This window comes from Sminthopsis crassicaudata, chromosome 2 (genome assembly GCF_048593235.1).
Source record: "Sminthopsis crassicaudata isolate SCR6 chromosome 2, ASM4859323v1, whole genome shotgun sequence".
Taxonomy (NCBI): domain Eukaryota; kingdom Metazoa; phylum Chordata; class Mammalia; order Dasyuromorphia; family Dasyuridae; genus Sminthopsis; species Sminthopsis crassicaudata.
The window spans coordinates 437,125,121-437,149,616 of NC_133618.1; the positions used below are offsets into that span (position 1 = coordinate 437,125,121).

General features: G+C 37.5%; 1 protein-coding gene across 1 annotated transcript in view; it reads right to left on the reverse strand.

The window, feature by feature from the left end:
* Window positions 1-2,050: 2,050 nt before the first annotated feature.
* The window catches only part of MAML1 (mastermind like transcriptional coactivator 1), a 49,313-nt gene continuing 26,867 nt past the window's right edge, over window positions 2,051-24,496 (reverse strand). Inside the window, exons 2-5 of the mRNA XM_074292365.1 lie at window positions 16,417-17,820; window positions 12,145-12,414; window positions 10,821-10,926; window positions 2,051-3,378 (exon numbers count right to left, since the gene is read on the reverse strand). Coding sequence (XP_074148466.1) covers window positions 2,402-3,378; window positions 10,821-10,926; window positions 12,145-12,414; window positions 16,417-17,820 — 2,757 coding nt within the window. The 3' untranslated portion in view covers window positions 2,051-2,401. The remainder of the gene's footprint in view (window positions 3,379-10,820; window positions 10,927-12,144; window positions 12,415-16,416; window positions 17,821-24,496) is intronic.

Below are 24,496 nucleotides of genomic sequence, written 5' to 3' on the forward strand. Positions count from 1 at the left end.
AGTTTATGGAAATAAACTGGGGGGCAGCTTCTTGGCTGTTCTGGCTGATTTGGCATTTTAAGAGCCAAATATACTTAATGAAGAATTCAGGAGGGACAGAAAAGCCGGAAGGCCCTGGACCTTCCGACTCCTTCCCCACTTAGGGCATTTCAAAGGGAAAATGGTGAATATCACCCTATAAAGGGTCATGGCTATTGCTGAATTTCTGAGGTCCCAAGCATCCCTAATGACAAAGGCACTGCTGGTGTGAAACCATTTCCACCACATTTACATGCTACAATCTTTTCTTCTAAACCCTGTCCTGGAAAGAGACGGAGATTTTTTACATTAAAGTTTTCCTTTGAAAGTAACCTTCAACCACATCTACTGGAGTTAACAAAAACAAAACAAAACAAAACAAAAAAGATAAACAATAATGCTAAGAGAGCCCAGAGAAACAAAGATTAGGCTTAATGTTGGATCACCTTTATAAATGCCTTCTTTGGCTCCTAATTCTATAACCAGCACTCCATTACTGGTTTCTAAGACAATGAATGGGGGCACAGAACAGTCTGTAAGGTCTGTTGTTAGCAGCTGGATGTGGTGGGAGGTGAGCATTCACCTTCATTTTACAAGTATAGCCCCATCAGGCAACAACCAAAAATCTGTCAAAAGGACCTGAAGTCATAGAAATCTATCTGATGCATGTTTGTGGGACTTAAAAGAAAAATTCATATGCATATATAGAAAGGGTTAAAGAAAATAGTAGTGTTAAAAAGCAGTTTTTTTTTTTAAAGTGCAACTTGTCTGATAAAAGGAACTGTAGATACAGCAATAAAATATAATTGTATTATCACATCTGTGCCATTCCTCCCACACACAGCTCCCAAACCAGCCTTTCTTTGTATTTTCCTCTGGTCCCACATCTCTGGGAGGCAGCCCTCCTCCATTCAGAGTTGTGTAGTTGGGCCAGGAGCATCTTCAGGAGTTTTTATTCCAATTTGAATATTTATCCAAAAGATTTTTTTGCTTTTGGAGCTGGAAGTTTACAGATCTTGGGAAATCTAAAATGATTATATGTTTAATGAGAAACATTTTCAAGAAGATTAAAGGAGGGAGGTTTTGATAACACAAGAGAACTTAGGAATCCTCAACACCTAATACTATCACTGTTTCTTTTACCCTGAATGAACCAAACCCTCACTAATCACACTGGTGATTTCTGCTATGCTTATGCTATTACACTGGCAGCATTTGTTGCAAAGGAATTTAGATTTTCTTGGGGACTGGTAAGTCCTCAGTCTTCCAGCCAAGAAGTGTTTAAAGGGAGACTTTTAAAGATAAGATAAGAGCCAAAAAAATAAACGCCAAATGTATTTCCGTAGCACAGGCAGCTGTTATTTGGACTATGCTTTGCTTTTGTTTAGCAGAGAAAGCTTCTTTCCTGGGCTTGGCCCCCAAAATGGGACTTTCACACCTGAGGCACAGGAGCTCCCTTTTAGGAGGGCAAGCCTTAAAAAACAATGGCAATAACAAAAAACAAAAACAAAACAAAAAACCCCTTTTCCCTCTCAAAATAAAGTTTCTCTTTAAACAAGTGAGAGAAGGGCTTGGCGTCCTTCAAGAGTGGTTACTGGCAACATCATTTGGCTACTGAAGGAAGTCCAAGGGCAATCCATCAGTGAGTTGATGCTAAACCTCCTTTTTGTCTCAACAATGAGCAGAAACTTCCTACCATCAGATACTCAAATGCACCATTCTTAGCCAGAAAAGAGGTGGATTTGGGGATGCTGGTGGACTAAGGTAAAATGATGATTTTCTCTTATATGCATCTCATCCCACTCCTTTCTAAAAATGAAAATAAAGGTTTGCCATTAATGACAGGATGACAAGTCTCCAGACTTGCTAAAACCACAAGTGACTTAACCTAACATTTGACAAAATACCTTTTACCAAATTTATGAAACAAATCGCATAAAGTCTGGCTACAAAACAATTTTTAAAAAAAAAGCATCTAAAAATATGGAAAATGGAGGGGGAAATTGGGGTTAGTCAACAAAATGGCACTGACTTTTTTTCTTCAATTTGATACTACATTTTTGGTCTTTTCAATATAAATGTACATTTAAAAGCCTTCTGTTTTTCTCTCTACCTTGTGATATAACTAACAGAATAGGCTCACTGCAATGGGCCCCACCTGTCTAGATGTACAACCTCATCCTACATGCATCCCATGAGATGTGGACTATGCATCAGAACAGGGCATTCAAGCTCAGTGGGAAGCAACAAGGGTCCATTTCCTGGCTATTTCCAATATATTTTCAAAGCTCTTCAATGCCACAGGTTTTTTTGGTCCAGTGGTTCTTGATGTTAAGAACCAAAATGTAGGTTGTAGCGAAACCAGGATACCCTGAACCCTATGTTAATGTGTTCCTAACAACTCATCCAAGTCATTTATCCACTCTTCTGAAGTCCTATTTTTCAGCAGAGAGTCTATGAGATCTGTATCTCCGGTTATGTTCTGTAAGCCACTGTTGCCCGGGGGAGCGCTGTAGGTAAAAGGGAGCTCTTGGTTTGCTGTCCTCACCTGGTAGCCCTGGCCACAATGCATGCTGGCTCGGTTTGCCAGCTGCTGGCTTGGATTCTGGCTGAATGCAGTCAGGTCTGGGACAGCTGAGCTCATCCCGGGCAGGACTTGCTGATTGGGCACCTGTGGCTGGGCAGATGTATTTGTCCTCTGCTGGGTGCTCATGGAGGACATCATGGGCCCTGACACAGCAGAGTTGATGGATGTCATTGGCCGGCTGGTGCCCAGGTTCACCTGGGGCCCTCCCTGGGGGAACTGCTGGCCGGGCATCTTAAGGTGGGGCTGCTGCATGTGGAAAGTGGAGGTGGCAGGAAAAGGCCCCGCCCCGCTGCCCGCCTGTGGCTGGCTGTTCATGCTGGGCACGCCTTGGTGCTGCCAGGATGGATTTTGGGGTCCCACAGCAGCCGGCACTCTGGGTAGTGACGGCTTCGATAGAGTGGGATTCAGGGCCCCTTTACTGTGCTGTGGAGGAAGCCCAGCATTGCCCAGGGCATTCTGGCTGTAGCTAGCAGACACGGCACTGCTCTGGCCAACGCTGGCCTGCCGTGGCATGTGGGCGTGCCCATTGGAGGCTTGGGGCGCATGCTGGGAGACCATTGGAGCCATGCCAGGGGCCACATTGTATAGGCTTCCTCTCTGAAGGCTCTGGGTGCCGCTGTACTGAGCCACACTGCGATCCTGTTGACTGGGATTCGAAGGAATGGAGGAAACAGAACCATGTCCTGGTCCAATCTGCATCTGAGGAAACATCCGGGGACTACCGGAGTTGGATGGACCCAAGTTACTCACTCCGGCCATGGCAGCTGGTGACCCTGAAAGACAAAATGGATGGTTCTCTTCATTAACTCTTCCAGTCAATGACTAATCCTTTACTGAATATCTAATACGTGACTCTGCACTTCAGGAGCTTACTCTTTATTGGGAAAAGAAGATAAAATAACCAGAGACAGCAGGCTTGTGCAGAGGCCACAGGCTCCTGGGCACTTAAAACAGGAAGAGAATGGTTCCTGTGCAGGGAGGCAGCCAAGATACAGGAGGCCAAATGCAGAGGAATCATTCCAGATGATGGAAATAATGCCATGATTCTTTGAGGACTGATAATATAAATCATTTGTGATTTTACAGACCAAATTTCCAAAATTTCCCACCAGCTACGCTGCTTCTGGATCTCTCTGGACCTTCCCAATGTGCATTCCTTCTTCAGAAAATTCACCATTAAGAAATCTTCATTATCTTTGAAACTGCATATTCTATCAAGTTAAATATTTTTGAAAAACCATGTAATAGCAGGGAGGGAACTCCTATTCTCTTGGTATTTCAATTAGATGGAAGACTAAAAATGTGGTGTTCTATAGGACATCAAATGATTGTTTTCTGTCACAACATGTTTTTATCAAAGATATCTATGATTGTGTATATAGACCATTCTCATGAAAAATTAATAGAATTGTGAAAATAAGCATGCAAGTATGTTGTTATTGAAACATACCCAACTGCTTTTTTTAAAAGTACCTCCCATGAATCCTTGTGTTTTCTCCAAATTTGCAATTTGAGACATTTTGTTGGGCATAGACTTCCCTATTTTTTGGTTAGGTCCAACTGTATTTTTGGACTTCATTTTTGCTATCTTTTCTACTCCCTTATTTGTTCTTCATATAGCAGCATCCCAAATTTTTTTTTTTTTTTTTTTTTTTTTCTGTATTTTTCTGTTTCTTTTGTTCCAGGTCAATCTTCCTTTTTTTTTTTTTTTTAATTTATTTATTTTTTTTAATTTTTTATTTTATTTTATAATTATAACATTTTTTGACAGTACATATGCATGGGTAATTTTTTACAACATTATCCCTTGCACTTACTTCTATTCAGATTTTTTCCCTTCCTCCCCCAACCCCTTCCCCCAGATGGCAAGCAGTCTTATATATGTTAAATATATTACAGTATAATTTAGATACAATATATGTGTGTAGAACCGAATTTTTTTGTTGCACAGGAAGAATTGGATTCAGAAGGTAAAAATAACAGTTTACATTCATTTCCCAGTGTTCCTTTTCTGGATGTAGCTGGTTCTGTCCATCATTAATCAATTGGAATTGGATTAGCTCTTCTCTATGTTGAAGAAATCCACTTCCATCAGCATACATCCTCGTACAGTATCATTGTTGAAGTGTATAATGATCTTCTGGTTCTGCTCGTTTCACTCAGCATCAGTTGATGTAAGTCTCTCCAAGCCTCTCTGTATTTCTCCTGTTGGTCATTTCTTATAGAACAATAATATTCCATAACATTCATATACCATAGTTTACCTAACCATTCTCCAATTGATGGACATCCATTCATCTTCCAGCTTCTAGCCACTATGAAAAGGGCTGCCACAAACATTTTGGCACATACAGAACCCTTTCCCTTCTCTAGTAGTTCCTTGGGGTATAAGCCCAGTAGTAATATGGCTGGGTCAAAGGGTATGCACATTTTGATAACTTTTTGGGCATAATTCCAGATTGCTCTCCAGAATGGTTGGATTCTTTCACAACTCCACCAACAATGCATCAGTGTCCCAGTTTTCCCACAGCCCCTCCAACATTCATCGTTATTTGTTCCTGTCATCTTAGCCAATCTGACAGGTGTGTAATGATACCTCAGAGTTGTCTTAATTTCATTTCTCTGATCAATAGTGATTTGGAACACTCTTACATATGAGTGGAAATAGTTTTAATTTCATCATCTGAAAATTGTCTGTTCATATCCTTTGACCATTTATCAATTGGAGAATGGCTTGATTTCTTATAAATTAAAGTCAATTCTCTGTATATTTTGGAGATGAGGCCTTTATCAGAACCTTTAACTGTAAAAATTTTTTCCCAATTTGTTACTTCCCTTCTAATCTTGTTTGCATTAGTTTTGTTTGTGCAGAAACTTTTTAATTTGGTGTAATCAAAATGTTCTATTTTGTGATCAATAATGGTCTCTAGTTCTCCCTTGGATACAAACTCCTTCCTCCTCCACAAGTCTGAGAGGTAAACCATCCCATGTTCCTCCAATTTATTTATGATTTCGTTCTTTATGCCTAAATCTTGGACCCATTTTGATCTAATCTTAGTATGTGGTGTTAAATGTGGGTCCATGCCTAGTTTCTGCCATACTAATTTCCAGTTTTCCCAGCAGTTTTTGTCAAATAATGAATTCTTATCCCAAAATTTGGGATCTTTGGGTTTGTCAAAGATTAGATTGCTATTTTTATTCACTATCTTGCCCTGTGAACCTAACCTATGCCACTGATCAACTAGTCTATTTCTTAGCCAATACCAAATGGTTTTGGTGATTGTTGCTTTATAATATAGCTTTAAATCAGGTACACTTAGACCACCTTCCTCTGACTTTTTTTTCATTAGTTCCCTTGCAATTCTCGACCTTTTATTCTTCCATATGAATTTTGTTGTTATTTTTTCTAGGTCATTAAAATAGTTTCTTGGGAGTCTGATTGGTATAGCACTAAATAAATAGATTAGTTTGGGGAGTATTGTCATCTTTATTATATTCGCTCGGCCTATCCAAGAACACTGAATGTCTTTCCAATTATTTAAATCTGACTTTATTTTTGTGGCAAGTGTTTTGTAATTTTGCTCATATAATTCCTGACTCTCCTTTGGTAGATATATTCCCAAATATTTGATACTATCGACTGTTATTTTGAATGGAATTTCTTTTTGTATCTGTTGCTGTTGGATTGTGTTGGTAATGTATAAAAATCCTGAGGATTTATGTGGATTTATTTTGTATCCTGCGACTTTGCTAAAATTCTGAATTATTTCTAATAGCTTTTTAGCAGAGTCTTTGGGGTTCTCTAAGTATACCATCATGTCATCTGCGAAAAGTGACAATTTGATTTCTTCATTTCCTACTCTAATTCCTTGGATCTCTTTCTCGGCTCTTATTGTCAAGGCTAGAGTTTCTAGTACTATATTGAATAGTAATGGTGATAGTGGGCAACCTTGTTTCACTCCTGATCTTACAGGGAAAGGTTCTAGTTTATCACCATTACATATGATGTTTACTGAAGGTTTTAAATATATGCTCCTTATTATTTTAAGGAATAGTCCATTTATTCCTATACTCTCAAGCGTTTTTAGTAGGAATGGATGTTGGATTTTATCAAATGCCTTTTCTGCATCTATTGAGATGATCATATGGTTTTTATTAATTTGATTATTAATATGGTCAATTATACTAATAGTTTTCCTAATATTAAACCAGCCCTGCATTCCTGGTATAAATCCCACTTGGTCATAGTGTATTATCCTGGGGATGATTTTCTGAAGTCTATTTGCTAATATCTTATTTAAGATTTTAGCATCACTATTCATTAAGGAAATTGGTCTATAGTTTTCTTTCTCAGTTTTTGATCTACCTGGTTTAGGTATCAGTACCATGTCTGTGTCATAGAAGGAATTTGGTAGGACTCCTTCAATCCCTATTTTTTCAAATAGTTTACATAGCATTGGAGTTAGTTGTTCTTTAAATGTTTGGTAGAATTCACCTGTAAATCCATCTGGTCCTGGGGACTTTTTCTTAGGAAGTTGGTTAATAGCTTGGTCTATTTCTTTTTCTGAGATGGGACTATTTAGACTACTTACTTCTTCCTCTGTTAATCTGGGCAAGCTATATTTTTGAAGGTATTCTTCCATTTCATTTAAGTTATCGAATTTATCGGCATAAAGTTGAGCAAAGTAGCTCCTAAGTATTGTTCTAATTTCCTCTTCATTAGTGGTGAGTTCACCCTTTTCATTTTCAAGACTATCAATTTGCTTTTTCTCTTTCCTTTTTTTAATCAGATTTACTAAGGGTTTGTCTATTTTGTTGGTTTTTTCATAAAACCAACTCTTAGTTTTATTAATTAATTCAATAGTTTTTTTACTTTCAATTTTATTAATCTCACCTTTTATTTTTTGAATTTCAAGTTTTGTGTTTGTCTGGGGGTTTTTAATTTGTTCCTTTTCTAGCAATTTTAGTTGTAAACCCAATTCGTTGGCCCTCTCTTTTTCTATTTTATGCAAGTAGGCCTGTAGAGATATAAAACTTCCCCTAATTACTGCTTTGGCTGTATCCCACACATTTTGGTATGATGTCTCATTATTGTCATTTTCTTGGGTGAAGTTATTAATTATGTCTATGATTTGCTGTTTTACCCAATCATTCTTTAGTATAAGATTATTTAGTTTCCAATTATTTTTTGGTCTATTTTCCCCTGGCTTTTTATTAAATGTTATTTTGATTGCATTATGGTCTGAAAAGGAGCAGCATCCCAAATTTGAATTTCTATTTCTATTACCATCACTTATGGGAATTAATTACAACAAAAACACAATCAAATCTATTAAATTTCATATCTATTTACTTCTTTCTTTCCCAATTCTTCTAAAAAAATTCTCAGGTTAATCTGGTTTAGGAGTACCATTCTTACTGAAAGTGTATTTTTTCCCTAACTTTATTTTTTTAATAAATTATCTTGTTTGCAGTTAATGAATCTCATTTTCCATCACAATCTGTAAGGTTTTCCAAAAGAAATCATAGATTAAGCCAGTGTTTTACTTGATTGCTACATTTTTGCTTGATAAAATGATTGTTGGTTGGGGAAGTTTTCAAGTTATTTTTATCTCCTGATTATGGCAATTGGTTTGTAATGGTTAATTGTGTTGTTATCTCCTTCATTTTCTTGTGTTCAATATAATCACTTAAAGGTGGAAAAAAAAAAAAAGAAATCTTCATTATCCTGCAAGACTGGACTAATATGGAAATATGTTTTACATGACTGCACATAAGCAAACTGCTTGGTGAATTGGGGAGGGGGAAGGAGAGGGAGAGAAAAGAGGATGTGGAATCACATGAAATTGGAAAAAAAAAAAGACTGAACCTGCCTGGTTGTTATATGTCTGACAGAGGGCAAGGCCAGCCACTCTGGGGACTCTCTATAAGAAGTCTCAGCCCATCTTTTTGCTATCTCCCAGAAGCTACATTGTGTTTGGATTCTTCTGAATTTACCACCATGTGAGATTCTTTCCCTTTGTCTCATTTTCAGCTTCTTTTTGTGTCTAAATGACACAAATAGATAGATGAACAGACAGATAATTCTGTGTGCATGTGAGAGAGAGAGAGAGACTGTGATTGTAAGTTCCATGAGGGAAGGAACCATAGTATTTGGATTTGGCTTCTCAGAACTTAGCATAATACCTGGCACACAGAATGAACTTAATAAAACTTTCCTGACTCGTTGACAGAGAGGAGATAAAACTGACTAACTTTCTTGTTTGCCATCTATGAGAGAAGTTTTAATAAAATTTTAAAAAGAAAATATACCCTCAATTGAGGCTTCATAAGTAGCTACAGTTAATAGATTCATTTTTAAACACTAGTACCAATTATTAAGAGCTGACCACACAAATTTCTCCACTGGCGCTCAATATTAAGTCAATAGAGAAAGACAATTTCTCTGGGACATTTTACAATGATGGATATCCAATGAAAGAAATAGGTTAGTGGATCAAAGAAATTATCAAAAAAAGCATATATAGGAAAAATACTACAAATATCAATATAAACTGCCATCCATATTGTAAAGTTTAACAAGTTCAATATTGACAATGCAAATCACACCTTGGTCAAGATGAGAGGCTATCAAATCATCAACAAATATTTACCAATTCTGTTAGGTGCCAGACACTTCTGGGTACTGGGGAATACATCCCTACTTTCAGGGAACTTATATTCCATAGAGGAGACATGTTCTATACAAATACATATGAGTATATATAAAATAAATTCAATATAATTTTCAAGGAGTGGCATTAGCAGCTGGAGGAGATCAGGAAAGGCTAATAGGAGAACAAGTATGGGTTGAACTTTGAAGGAAACTATTCTACGAGGCAGAAGGAAGAGCATGTGAGGAACAGTGACAATTAGCTGGCTAAATAAGAGAAAGGATGTGAAGCAAAATGTATTAGGGAATACACTTTCTTAAGTCTCTCCTCATCTTGGCAACAGAAACAAGTTATTGGCAGGTGGCTGTAGAAGCAAAGCAACTTCCTTAGGCTCCAGTTTCTTTTGGTTACAGGAAGGCACTAGACTTTAGCAAGAAAGAGCTCAGAGGAGAATACCAGAAACTTGTTAAAAATTCTTCATATATGTAGATACCGATCTCCCCCCATTTTTATTACAATAGCCTCTTCACAACTTCTGGAATTATAAGCTTCATACAGGAAATATTTTTCGAGATTAGAAATTCCATAATAATTACTATGTATTAATAAGGAACTACTATGTGCATGGTACTAGAGTTACAAAGACATAACAAAGATTCTTTCCCCCAATGAGATTATAATCTAATGAAGACAAATGTTGTCCTAGGGATAGGGAAAAATGAGATAAACAGAAAAGAGAAGCAAGAAAAGTAGAATGAAGAATATGAGATGGGTCCATGGCTTTCATGGGGTATGCTTATTAAGGAAGGCTTTACAGAAATGAGGTATGAAGAGAGCCTTGAGGAGAGGGAGGGCCTTTGGAAGATGGAAAAGGAGAGCTTGAGGGGGGATGGACATTGCTTTATAGGCATCTGCAAAGGGAGAGAGAGCAGGAGGAGAATGCAGGATGTTGTTTTACTATTGAATAATTATAAAGGAATAGTATATAACAAGCTTGGAAAGGTAGGCTAGAGTCAGACCATGGATAGGCTTGAATGCCAGGAAGTCTATACTTTATTTAGTCAGCAGTGGAGAGTCACTGGAAGTTTTTATGGTAAGTGAAATGATCAGTAGTATCCTAGGAAAATCATTAAAGGTCTCAACAGGAAAAAGGGCTGGCTCAGAAGTCAGAGGAACCCAAGATTATAGTTTTAGAGCCAGAAGATATGTCAGAGAGCATCTAATCTGCCTTATTTTACAGATGGAGAAACTGAGAATTACAGGTCACACGAGCAGTAAACATCAGTGGTAAGATTTGGACCTAGGAATCAGTGCTCTTTACACTGAACCATGACCCCATCTGGAATCTCTTCTGATGCTTACTATCACTGCAATTTTGGTTAAGTCACCTACCATCCAAGGACCTCAATTTCTTCATCTGTAAATAGAATAAAGTCTCTCGAGGTTTTAGCCAGCTCTGAATTTATAATATTATGAGGAAACAAACACATCCAGAGAATTCTAGTTTCTACTAAACACAGCATAGAATTTGTTTTTGTTAACAACAATAAGTCTCTTTTTACCTGTAAACTGTCCAACCTGCTGGTAAGTGGTTTGGTTCTGCTCTTGGTACTGAGGGGGTGGCCGGGTCAGGTGTCTTTGAAACTGCTGTTCCTGACGCTGCTTCTCCTAAGAAAAAAAGAAAAACAACAATAAACAGAATTGGGCAGGGGAAAAAGCAGAAAGTGAACATCCTCTGGGTTCTTTCAGACTAGAAGCTCTGGGCCACTTTGGCTGATGTGACAAAAGTTTATTCCTTTCACTTTTATGTTGGCTGTAGAAGGGAAGTTATATTTGGGGAACAGTGAGCTACAGGCTAGGCAGTCAGAACTGTAACAATAAAAGTAAATCGCATCTGTGTGTACACTAGTTAAAACCTTGGAAAACCCAAATCTGGAACTGTTGCAGTAAGTATAGGTTCCTAAATCACTCCCATAGATTACCTATCACTTCTGGGTTAAAATATAAATTTGTTTATTTTTTAAAGTTCTCTACAATCTGATGCCAACCTAACTTTGTCTCATCAGACATCACCAGCCACCCAGCTAGAGCTCTTTGATTTAGCCTAACTGGCCTGCTCTCTATTCCTTACACCCAAACCTCTGCCTCTGTAATAGCTCCTCCTCATACTTGGGATTCACACTTTCTCATTCCTCATTTTCGTTCTCCATAAAACCTTTGCTGATTCTGTCCAACTGCTAATGCCCTCCCTCTCAAACTACTTTGAATTTAATTATTTTTATATATTTGTATTTATTCATTTCATATTATATTTATATATTTACACTGTGGGGCTCCCCACCTAAGGATTCTTTCATTCTTCGTACTTTTCTCCTCTAACACAGTGCCAATAATAAATGCTTTCTAACTGAATGAATAATTACAAAAGTTGAACTCTTCTAAAACAAGGACATTTAGTTCATTTAAATGTCTTAGTGACATATAACACCTTGAAAAATGTCCATTTACATAGCCTGAGAATAGTAGATGACCACAGGGATTATCAAGAGAGTGGGTTGGGAGGACACTAACCCTCAGGTTCAAATGGCCTATTTTTAGATCATTCAGAATGCCTGGAACCTTCAAAAGTGTAAAAAGCCTAAAGAAACCACTGGACAAAATGACTGATAATATGTGGTATGACATAAGCCACCATTTCCATAGATTCCACGTGATGGGCTTGGTGAATAAGGGCAGGAAACTCAGTTAAGGAAATGATAGATTTGACCATGGCAGCTTATATTCAAAACACTATTATCTCAGTAAGTGATAAATAGTTGGCCCTAGTTTTGAAAGTGAAGCTGGGGAACCATATTAAGGAGTCAAAGCACAGTCCCTCTTACTGACCTGCTCAGCCAGAAGCTGTTGCTGTCTCTGTCCCATCAGGAAATGCTGCTGCTGCTGCTGCAACTGCTTCTGTTGCTGTTCCCGCTGCTTCTGCTGGTCGAGTAACAGCTGGTGCTGCTTCATTGCTGCTGCTGCTGCTGCTTGTTGTTGGGTGTTGAGATAGGCAGCAGTGCCATGGGTATTTGCCATGGATACAGCTGGTGGCTGGGTGCCAACACTCGATGCTGGCACAGAGACTGGGGCACGAGGAACATTAGAAGGGTTCTGGTCCTGCCAAACAGATGGCACTTAGAAGTTAGTCAGGGATACTGCAGAATTTAGAAATTCTGTTCAAAACAGATAACCTTTAATCAAATACAAGCACCTTTGGTATTATGAAGGAAGACTTAGTTCCCAACTTAGAGAAGAACTGATTTTAAAGGCTGTTTTTTAAAAACAAAGTTATTAAGCATTCAGCTGTATATCTGATACTTTTATTTATGTATAGAATGAGGTTTCATTAGGTTGACCATAAATAAGCCAATAAAAGTGCCACTTTGTAATGGATTTGCATCAAATATTGTTTAATGGCAATTTTCTGTTAACCTCTTGGACTGCAAATAAAATAAATGCTGAAGGGAGCCAAAAAATTTTAGCTTTTAAAGTTACTGTTTAAAAGAAGTTCTGTAGAAACTCAGAAGGTTTCCATCTTAGTTTTTATCAATGTGACTTTGCTATTAAAATTACAATAACAAAAATTTGTGAAGTAGCCCCAAATTCATGGATTAATTTGAAGTAAGCTCTATCAAGTTTAGACTAAGATCGGATTCTGTTCATTAGAGTCAGAGTACGCTTTTAAAAAAACAGGCTAAGAAACATATTTGTGGCATGAGAGAATAATTTACTTTCCTAATAATCATGAGAGGAGGACCCAAATTAATGGAGTTGATAAAAACATCAATAAAAGCAATGGTTTGTCTCCCTCCCAAAAAAACCCAAATCCTTGATTCAAGATAAACTGAGTCTTGCAAATAAGAAGAAACTTTGAAAGGCCTCCATTCAAAGGACATCTTAAGTTTTAAATGCCTACTTTGTACAAAACACTGCAGAGAAATAAAGTGTAGATAAAAGTCCTTGCATTCATAAGGCTTGTCAATTAGTGAGAAATGTACTGAAGAGATGCAAAACAATGTGGCAGGTGAGGCCTGATAAGGAAGTTTCAATTTTTAAAATGTGAAATATCCTAGTCAGTTTGCTTTTAAAGGTTTTTTTTAACTATCTAGGGAAAAGAACTAGCTTTCACATAGTGCCTACTTTGTGCCGGGCACTATATTAAATGCTTTTTACAAATATTATCTCATTTGAACCTCAATTCTTACAGCAATACTGCTAGGAAGATGCTGTTATTAGATTCTTTTTTTACAGTTAAGGAACCTGAAGCAAAGAGCGGTCAATTGACTTGCTCAGAGTAGTTTCTCAGGCTAGATGTGAATTCAGGTCTTCTTCCAAGCCCAGACTCTCTCCAATGTGCCCCAACTGTCCAACTGAGTCTTGGCTATTAATTTAATTAATATATTAATTTTACAGATATAAAAATGCTCAATTACGAGTGTTTACATGATGCTTGCTTCTCTCTTCCCTAGGTCACAGGAAAGGCAAGGATGATACAAACACACACAATTTCATGAGGAAAGGTTCCTCGAATAATGAAAAGTTGAAATTGTTTGTTTACTAAAAAATCAGGGACCATGTGCCTAGAGACGAAGAAACACTAAGATAAACTGAAGCAATGAAGGAAGCAAGTTAGTATTTACCAGTTTCTATAAAGAGCCACAACCACAATTACTGAAGTGGAAACCACAGAACATGTGAAACGCCAATGATGTGACACAACAGTTGTGTTTTTGAAATGATTATGGCCAATTTGAATCACATTTTAAATAAATGAAGAAGGTTCCTATTTAAAGGAGTTGCATTTTATCAGTGGCATAGGTTAGGTTCACAGGGCAAGATAGTGAATAAAAATAGCAATCTAGTGTTTGATAAACCCAAAGATCCCAACTTTTGGGATAAGAATTCACTATTTGACAAAAACTGCTGGGAAAACTGGAAATTAGTATGGCAGAAACTAGGCATGGACCCACATTTAACACCACATACTAAGATAAGATCAAAATGGGTCCATGATTTAGGCATAAAGAACGAAATCATAAATAAATTGGAGGAACAGGGGATGGTTTACCTCTCAGACTTGTGGAGGAGGAAGGAGTTTGTGTCCAAGGGAGAACAAGAGACCATTATTGATCACAAAATAGAAGATTTTGATTACATCAAATTAAAAAGTTTTTGCACAAACAAAACTAATGCAAACAAGATTAAAAGGGAAGCAACAAATTGGGAAAACATTTTTACAGTTAAAGGTTCTGATAAAGGCCTCATCTCCAATATACAGAGAATTGACTTTAATTTATAAGAAATCAAGCCATTCTCCAATTGGAAAATGGTCAAAGGATACGAACAGACAATTTTCAGATAATGAAATTAAAACTATTTCCACTCATATGAAAGAGTGTTCCAAATCACTACTGATCAGAGAAATGCAAATTAAGACAACTCTGAGATATCATTACACACCTGTCACATTGGCTAAGATGACAGGAACAAATAATGATGAATGTTGGAGGGGCTGTGGGAAAACTGGGACACTGATGCATTGTTGGTGGAGTTGTGAAAGAATCCAGCCATTCTGGAGAGCAATCTGGAATTATGCCCAAAAAGTTATCAAAATGTGCATACCCTTTGACCCAACAGTGCTACTACTGGGCTTATATCCCAAGGAAATACTAAAGAAGGGAAAGGGACCTGTATGTGCCAAAATGTTTGTGGCAGCCCTTTTCATAGTGGCTAGAAGCTGGAAAATGAATGGATGTCCATCAATTGGAGAATGGTTGGGTAAATTATGGTATATGAATGTTATGGAATATTATTGCTCTGTAAGAAATGACCAACAGGATGAATTCAGAAAGGCTTGGAGAGACTTACATCAACTGATGCTTAGTGAAATGAGCAGAACTAGGAGATCATTATACACTTCAACAATGATACTATATGAGGATATATATATATATTTTTTAATTTTTATTTATTTACTTATTTTTAAATAATGTTATCCCTTGTATTCATTTTTCCAAATTACCACCCCCTCCCTCCCCTTCCTCCCCCCAATGATAGGCAATCCCATACATTTTACATGTGTTACAATATAACCTAGATACAATATATGTGTGTAAATACCATTTTCTTGTTGCACATTAAGTATTAGATTCCGAAGGTATAAGTAACCTGGGTAGATAGACAGTAGTGCTAACAATTTACATTCACTTCCCAGTGTTCCTTCTCTGGGTGTAGTTATTTCTGTCCATCATTGATCAACTGGAAGTGAGTTGGATCTTCTTTATGTTGAAGATATCCACTTCCATCAGAATACATCCTCATAGAATACAGAGAGGTTTGGAGAGACTTACATCAACTGATGCTGAGTGAAATGAACAGAACCAGAAGATCGCTGTACACTTCAATGCTGTATGAAGATGTATTCTGATGGAAGTGGATATCTTCAACATAAAGAAGATCCAACTCACTTCCAGTTGATCAATGATGGACAGAATCAGCTATACCCAGAAAAGGAACACTGGGAAATGAGTATAAACTGTGAGCATTTTTTTTTTGTTGTTGTTGTTTGTTTGTTTTTCTTCCCAGATTATTTTTACCTTCTAAATCCAATTCTTCCTTTGCAACAACAACAACAACAACAACAAATTTCGGTTCTGCACATATATATTGTACCTAGGATTTACTATAAAATATTTAATATGTATGGGAATGCCTGCCATCTAGGGGAGGCGATGGAGGGAAGGAGGGGAAAAATTCAGAACAGAAGGGAGTAAAGGGATAATGTTTAAAAAAAAAAAAAATTACCTAGGCATATGTATTGTCAAAAAAAAAGTTATAATTATAAAATTAATTTAAAAAAAAAAAAAGAAAAGAAAAGAAAAAAAAAAAAAGTTGCATTTTTAAAAGTTAGGGTATTATTCCCCAGTTTATCTGTTTCCCAAGTTGGGATTTTTATATATTGGATTTCCTTTAACTAGATACACCTTCAGTATGTAATAAACTGATAGTAGTTACTAACTTCCTTTTATTCCCACAGCTTTCTCAGAAGCCTAGATTTTCCCACTATTTACTTCAATAGTTGATCCTATTACAGAGGAACACAAATCCAAATCTGTTTACCTGGCTATGGGGAACCAGTGGTCTGTAGGGAATATTTCCAGGCTTCGGTTTCAACATATACAATGCGTTTTGTTCTTCATTCATATGAGGCAGCTGCTGTGGCAGATAAGCTAACATGGGTGCCTTATTTTGGCCAGATACTTGTCCACAATCAGCTTTGTAATGGGAAAGAGGTTTGGTGTTGCCATAGTCAAGCATAGACCCTTGGCCAGCCACAGAGTTTTGGTTCAAGGTGTTTGGCTGGTGAGTCAGAAGGCCTACGTGGCTTGGTTGGAGATAATTACCTCCAGTTCTAGGTGAACTCTTATTGGTCATGGTGGACATCATGAGTTTCTGGTTATTGAAATCTTGCTGGTAAACTGAAGGGCTAGTTGGGTTTTCCACAGAGTATGGGACGGCTAATGGACTATGAGAAGGACCAGATGGTGGCCAGTTGGCCATTTGCCCAGGTTGGTGAACTTGCTGAGTTTGCTGTTGGTTTTGAAGCATTTGATCTCTCTTCTGTTTGGCAGCTATCTGCTGGAGCTGATGGGCAGAGGACATTTCTTTGCCCCCTCCAGAGCCCTGACCAGGTAATAATACATTGGCTAGAGGCCGCTGTACATTCTGAGACTGGCTTGCTGCCTGCATCATGGTCTGATTGGGATTTTCAGCCCCTGGCTGACTAGAAGCTTGGAACCCAGTCTGAGAGGTCCCTATAACTGGGGAGGCTGTACTCACAGCTACAGAGGAGGACCCAATGAAGGTCTGTCCTGAAGATGTGGATCTTACTTGCGGAGACCCTAATTGCTCCTGCTCAAAGGTTGCTGGTGAAAATTCAGTCTTAATATTGATGTCTTGTGGTAATGGGGTTTGTGTAGTTGAACTTGAAGTCTCTGTATCCTTTTTCTCCTCAAAATCTTCATTAAATAGATCCTTCATGTCTTCATCAGGTACTGATCTATTAAGTTCATCAATAAGCTCCTTCCACTCCTGCTCATTAAGGTTTAGGTCAGGCATTAAATTGTTTTGAGACATAGAGCCGCCTGTTCCAGAGATCATACAAGGGAGGTCATCTACAGGCTCTTGTTTCATTTCTTTATTCAAACTTATTTGAAACGAATCATTTGCATTACTGCTGCCATTTGAATGTAGATTAGTATCTGGAAGACACTTTTTGTTGATGGAATCTAGACCCAGTGAATGTTTTCCATTGGGCTGTAAGGCATCTCCTCCAGATGACTTGTCAAGATGAGGCAGTGGAGACAACGGAGGCATCCCATTGGAAGAGACACCAACCCCAAGAGTATCGTCATGGCGTGGTTTCTTGTGCACAGAAAACATTTCTCCATACCCATTCTGTTGTTCTCCATTCTGAGGGGAGCCAGCACTATCACGATTCCTCTTCACTGATTCATGGAGTTGCTGAAAGAGATTTTAAATAACTGAGTTACATATTTAATATCTAGTGCCAAGTCCCTCCTGCTTTTGTTAGTAATCCAGCACAGTGGCAACATTTCCCCCCCTATCAATGAACACCAGATATTAATGACGATCTTGCTAAGTTTCAAACTAACAAAATTTGTATTTTTGTGTTACCCTAATCCCAGTTCTTCCCTTTCCTTGTACTCCATTCCGTTAATCTGTTCATTATCCCTTTTCCCCATTCCATACTTGTTTCTTCTCTTGTTCAAATGTCTTGTTCTACTGTCATCTTTTATAACCTAGCTCAAATCCTGTATCTTCTTTAAGTCATTCACTCCACTCCATTATTCTCCTGATCCATTAGAATCTTTCTTTCCTTTGAAATACTACATGTCTGCCCCATAAATTTAACACTTAGTCATATTGTTCTGTTGTAATAACTCAACTGCTTCCCCAATTAGTTGTTCTCTACAAAATTCACAATAATTACTTATGGAGCTCCACCTAAGTAGAGGGAGAGCTCTGAATAAGGGTTCAAGGTGAGTATAGATCAATGGACAGTCTAGAAATAGAAATTCAAGGGTGAGGTCACTGTCAAATCAAGAGGCAAGACATAATGAATATGATTTAGATATTTGTCTGACTCAAATAATCTCCTTGAAGCTTCAGGCTTTTATGGAAGTGGGATAGATATATTTCTTCCTCTGTGATGAAGTACCTACATGGTCATGTGTCAGTTAATCTGCTGTTAACACCTCCTGACTCAGCTATGCTTTATGAAGCTATGGGTTTCAAATAACAAATTTAGGTTAAATGCCACATAAGTGAGTACAGTATAAACTATGTACTAACTAGGAAAGAAACCTGAGGAGTAAGAGATATATGTAAATTGTGATGGGGGGGCATGTTTCATGAAAAGAAAAATATGAGCTCAACTTTGAAGTTGATTTCCACAGGGAGAGATAACTGGGAAAGGCATTTACTGACCTGAACAACATATGTTTTAGAACTCAGGAAAAGGAATAGGAGGAAAAAAATGGTAAAAAGATACTCTGAAAGTGGAAATAATAATCTTTGTTTTAATAATATTCCAACTTTCTTTACAAGATTGTTGTAAAGATTAAAAGGACAGATACAAAAGACCTTGAAAAAGTACTATAGGATAAAAGTGTATAACACTAATGAAAATCCCTATTAAAATGTGAGATATTATGGTACCTCGTGATATAAACTTCAATCTTTCAAAAAAGACCCACAAGATGGAAGTTAAATTCAGCATCTGGCACTCCTCATTTTCATCTTCTTTTCCACAATTTATGTTGACCCACACATAAATTCTTGTCCAGCAGATTGCTAGTACTTTCAAGACCTGTTGCCTACGTTTTGAGGTCAATTCTGGGATACAGTGAAACAATAATTTAGGACACTGATTTGCTTGCAACTCTAAGTTAACTGGTCCAGCCTCTGCATACACATATTATAAATAGTGAGGGTGGAGTCAAGATGAAGGGGAAAGGTAGGGAATTGCAGGCTGTATCAGTAAGACAGCAGGAGGCCTTAGAGGTGTTCTGAATCAATGATGGAACTCCTAGAACTCTCAGTTCACAGATGGTGGGGGGGAGGACTCAAAAGGGGACCCTTTGCTGGCAATGGGTATAGGACTCTGCTGCACGACTCACATTTGGTTCTGGGTTGCAGTCCCAATGTAAGGAAGAGGACCAATACACCAGAGCAGAGACCAGGAAAGTAGTAAGCACACTTCTTTGATTATGCTACTTTAGAAGAACTAAAAACTTATAGAACCCAGAACTAGGTCAGAAAATAATTGCACAAAAGGCCTGAAACTTGGGTAATTTTAACATAAAGTTAGAAGTCAATATATGAAATGATGCTAAATGAAGTGAGTAAAACCAAGGAGAAGAGCAATAACAAGATTATGTGATGATCAAATAGGTTGGGTTTTGCTCTTTTCAACAACACAGTAATTCAAGGCAATTCTAATAGCCTTGTTTTGGAAAGTGCCATCTACATCCAGAGAGGGAAGGATGGAGAATTTGTGGATCAAATCACAGTATATTCAACCTTTTTGGTTGTTTGCTTGTTTTTTTTTTTTTCTTTATCTTTTCTTTTTTTCTTTTCTGATTTGTGCTACATGACAAATATGGAAATGTTTAGAAGAATTGCACATGTTTAACCTATATTGATTTGCTTACTGTACAGGAAGAAGAGAGGGGGAAAAGGGAGGAAGAAAAATTTGGAATAAGGTTTTAGAAAGATGAATACTAAAAACTGTCTTTGCATGTATTTGGAAAAATAAAAAAAAATGTCAACATTAAAAAACAAAGTTAGAAATCAAGAAGTAGACTCCAAAAATGAACAAACAACAAAATAGGGAACCTAATATTATAAAATTACTATGATGACAGGGAAGCTCAAAAGACAACAAAGTCAAAACAGCTACATGCAAAGCTTCAAAGAAAAGATGTAAATTGGTCTCAGGTTTTCCCTACTTCCCGCCAATGAGAATTCCTAAAAGAATACAGAAAGGATTTTAAAAATAAGATGAGAGGCAGAGGTAAAAATGGGAAAAGAAATGAGTGATGCAAGAAAAGCAGGAAAAGAGAGTTAACAGTTCGGTAAAAGAAATTAAAAAAAAAAAAATAGTGAAGAAAATAATGCCTTCACAAACAAAATAGGCCAAATGGTAAAAAGAGGTATAAAAATTCACTGAAGAAAATAATTCTTTAAAAATCAAAATTGGACAAGTAAAAGCTAATGAACCATGAGACATCAAAAAAGCAAAATCAAAAGAATAAAAGAAAATATAAAAAATGTGAAATATCTCATTGGAAAAACAAATAACAAAAAAAGGGAAATACTTTTGAAAATACCAAAAGCCATGATTAAAAAAAAAAAACCTAGAAATCATATTTCATTAAATTATCAAAGAATACTAGACTGTTTTCTAGAACCAGAGGAAAAACTATAAATGGAAAGAATCCACCAATCACCTCCTGAGAGATATCTCAAAATGAAAACTTCTAGGAATATTATGGCCAAATTCCACAGCTTCTAGATCAAGGAGAAAATATTGCAAGCAGCCAGAAAGAAACAACTGAAATATGAACTAGGAATACACAACATTTCTACATTAAAGTACTGGAGGGCTTGGAATATGTTAGTCCAAAGGCAAAGGAACTAGAATTATAACAACCAAGCATCATCTTTCCAATAAAACTGAATATAATCTTTTTTTTTTTTGGGGAAAAAGATGTTCAATGAAAAGAGGCCTTTTAAGCATTCCTGATGAAAAGACCAGAGGCTGAATAGAAAGTATAACTTTCAAATACAAGTATAACTTTAGAAAGGGAAATAAAAGAGAAATCATAAGGGATTTAAATAAGCAGCTTAGTAACCAGGGGATAGATGCCAGGCTGGGTATCAGGAAGATATGGGTTCAAATATGGCCTCAGACTCTGGGAAAGCCTGTTTTCCTCATCTGTCAAATGGCCAAACTACTCTGGTACCTCTTCCAAGAAAACAGGGTTGTGAAGACTTGGACAAGACTGAAATGACATAACAAACTGTAACAATATCACTTTGGGGGCAGTTGGGTGGCAGGGTGAATAGAATGCTGGGACTGGAGTCAGGATGACTCATCTCCCTGAATTTAAATTTGACACTATGTGATCCTGGGTAAGTCACTTAACCCTATTTACCTCGGTTTCCTCATCTGTCAAATGAACTAGAGAAGAAACTGGCAAACTACTCCAGTATCTCTGCCAAATAGGGTCACAAAGAGTTGGAATGAATGAAAAACTGTTGAATAACAAAGAATTAAATAAAAAGATATAATTAAGAAACAATTGCAGGAAAAAAGAAACAATTACAGGTTCCCCCAATTTCAAAAGCTAATTTTTGTTTCAGTTTCCTTAAAGAGCTTTTGTTACAAAAGAGCAACCAATCTGCACTGCTAGAAGGATTTTCCTATCCTTATGAAATCACATATCTGAACTTTAAGAAATAAAATACCAAGTAAAGTTCAAACTTGTTTTCCTGGAATAATCTGGCACTGTTTATTTCATATTCTCTTCTATAGAGTCTAGTTTCAAATTAGATGCCTCAAAATTCTGTTAACTATTGTTTACTGAGCTCCAGGACACTTCCCTTCTCTGCTCAATGAATTCAATGCTTGGCTGGCTCACCTCTTCCACAACTCCTGCCCTCAGACATTGGACTTCAACATGCTGATACTCCTTTAACATCTTAATACCATAGTTCCTCAACTCATTTTCCATGGCCTACTCCTCTATCACTCACAAAGATACCACACTTCCATGTTTATGAACTTTGAAATTCCACGGAGTTTCTCTCTCTACTATCTCTACCTCTGGGCTTTCAAATCTTAGCTAAAATTCCACCCTTTAGAAGAAGCCGTTCTTGATTTCCTTTAGTTCTGGTGTCTGCAATCTGTTGATTATTTCAAATTTATATATAGCTTCACTGCACAGAGTTGCTTGTATGTTGTCTCCTTCATTAGGCTGAAGGACAGGGACTCTCTTTGTATCTCTAGTACATATATTGCATAGTAAACACTTAATATCTATTGGCTTTATTACCCCACATTAAAAAAAAACCCAAAACCTCTAGATTAAAAAACAAATCAATTTTAAGACAAAGGGAAGCATGGCTTGAGTGTAATTCAACTTAAAAAGATATGTCAGTTTCAGATGAATTCATGCTTAGCTAAAAGCTCAACATGAATCAACAGTGAGATGCAGCTGTCAAAAATACATAAGGTAATCTTTTTTTTTCCCCTGAGGCAATTGAGGTTAAGTGACTTGCCCAGGGTCACACAGCTAGGCAGTGTTAAGTGTCTGAGACCAGATTTGAACTCAGGTCCTCCCGACTTCAGGGCTGGTGCTCTATCCATTGTACCAACTAGCTGCCCCTACCTAAGGTAATCTTAAGTTGAATTGAGAGATATGATGTATGTATGCCTAATCAGGACATGAAAGCCTCAAAATACTCTGGGATCAGATCATCTTATGAGTACTATGTTTAACACTGTGACATGTCACAGTAAATGTCCTGAACAGGGCAACCATTCATTTAATACACATTTATTAAGCACCTATTATGTATTTGATGGGTAGCTTAAGTGGCCTAGTGATAGAGTGTGGGGTCTATAGTCACAAAGATCCAAGTTACCTAATGTTATTGTTTGCCTTAATTCACTAGAGAAGTAAATGACAAAGCACTCCAGTCTCTTTGCCAAGAAAATCCCTTGGATAATACTGGTTCGTTAGGATCCATGGGGTCCTGAAGAGTTAGACATGATTGAATCACAACAATGTCCCAGGCACTGGGGGAGACAACATACAAAGTAACCTATCTACAGGATAAATAGGAAGTGATTAAAAGAGGGAAAGCACTGGAATAAAGAAGGGTTGAGGAAAGCATCCTATAGAGAGTGGGATTTTAGCTGGGACTTTTAAGGGATAACCAGAGAGAAATGCCCACAGTGGAGAGTCTGCTCATGGAACCACAATGGTATATTGTCTGAGATCATAACACGAGAATCCATAAGCTGAACAAAGCAGAAGAACTGCATCTTGGAAGAGGGATTTGTCTCCTATCCAATGGATAGAAATCACAAACAAGAGTTATGTTTGAGCTAAATAAAAACTTCCTAGTAATTAGAACTATTTGTTGTTCAGTTGTGCCCAACTTTTTGTAACCTCACTTAGGGCTTCCTTGGTTTGTTACTTCCCTCTCTAGATCATCTGACAGATGAGGAAACTGAGGCAGATGGGGTAAAGCAATCTGCCCAGGGTCACACAATTAGAGCTTGCCAAAAGTGGAACTAGCTCCTCACTAAAGAGCTTTTAGCAAAGGCTGGGTGAGTGATGTCAGGTGTGTTATAGAGCTTATTTTTCTTCAGCTATAGGTCGGACAATTCTGGTAAAAATTCCAGAATACCTCATTTCATTGCTTACTTCAAACGAGTTCTTTTGTTAGCTACTGCCATCTAGTGGGGAGGAGACAAAAAGAGTAGTCTTTTGTATAGAGTCACCTTCAAGGGCTCCACAACTGGGAGCTTCTTTTTAAACTCATTGTCTAAGAATTCTAAGGACAGGCAAAACTTTACCAATTTGATTGGTTATGAGGAAATACAAGAACATATTCCCCTCACCCCCACCCCCGAGGCTGGGGTTAAGTGACTTGCTAGGAAGCATTAAGTGTCTGAGATCACATTTGAACTCAGGTCCTCCTAACTTCAGGGCTGGTGCTCTATCCACTGCGCCACCTAGCTACCCCATACAAGAACATATTTTATTTCTAGACCTTTCTTATTTTGAAGTTCCTTCTCTTCCCTTTCTCTTTTTGGTAAAACATTTACCCAAGAAAACCTGGCTTAATAAACCTTGCTTATTGTCATCAAGTTGGCAGTTGTGTATTCCATTTTCCAAGAGAAGCCTGAAGGGTAAGGAACTAGCCAGAAGTAACATAATGAGTCAGCTGCTAGGCCCAGATTAGAAACAGGATCCTCCTTTGCTCTAACCATTATAAGACACCACTCCCTCAATAACCACATGCAAACAGATTTAGATAGGCTTTGGAAAGTTCCAAAGTAACAACTACTTCCTAATAGGAATGCCCATCCACTGCCCCA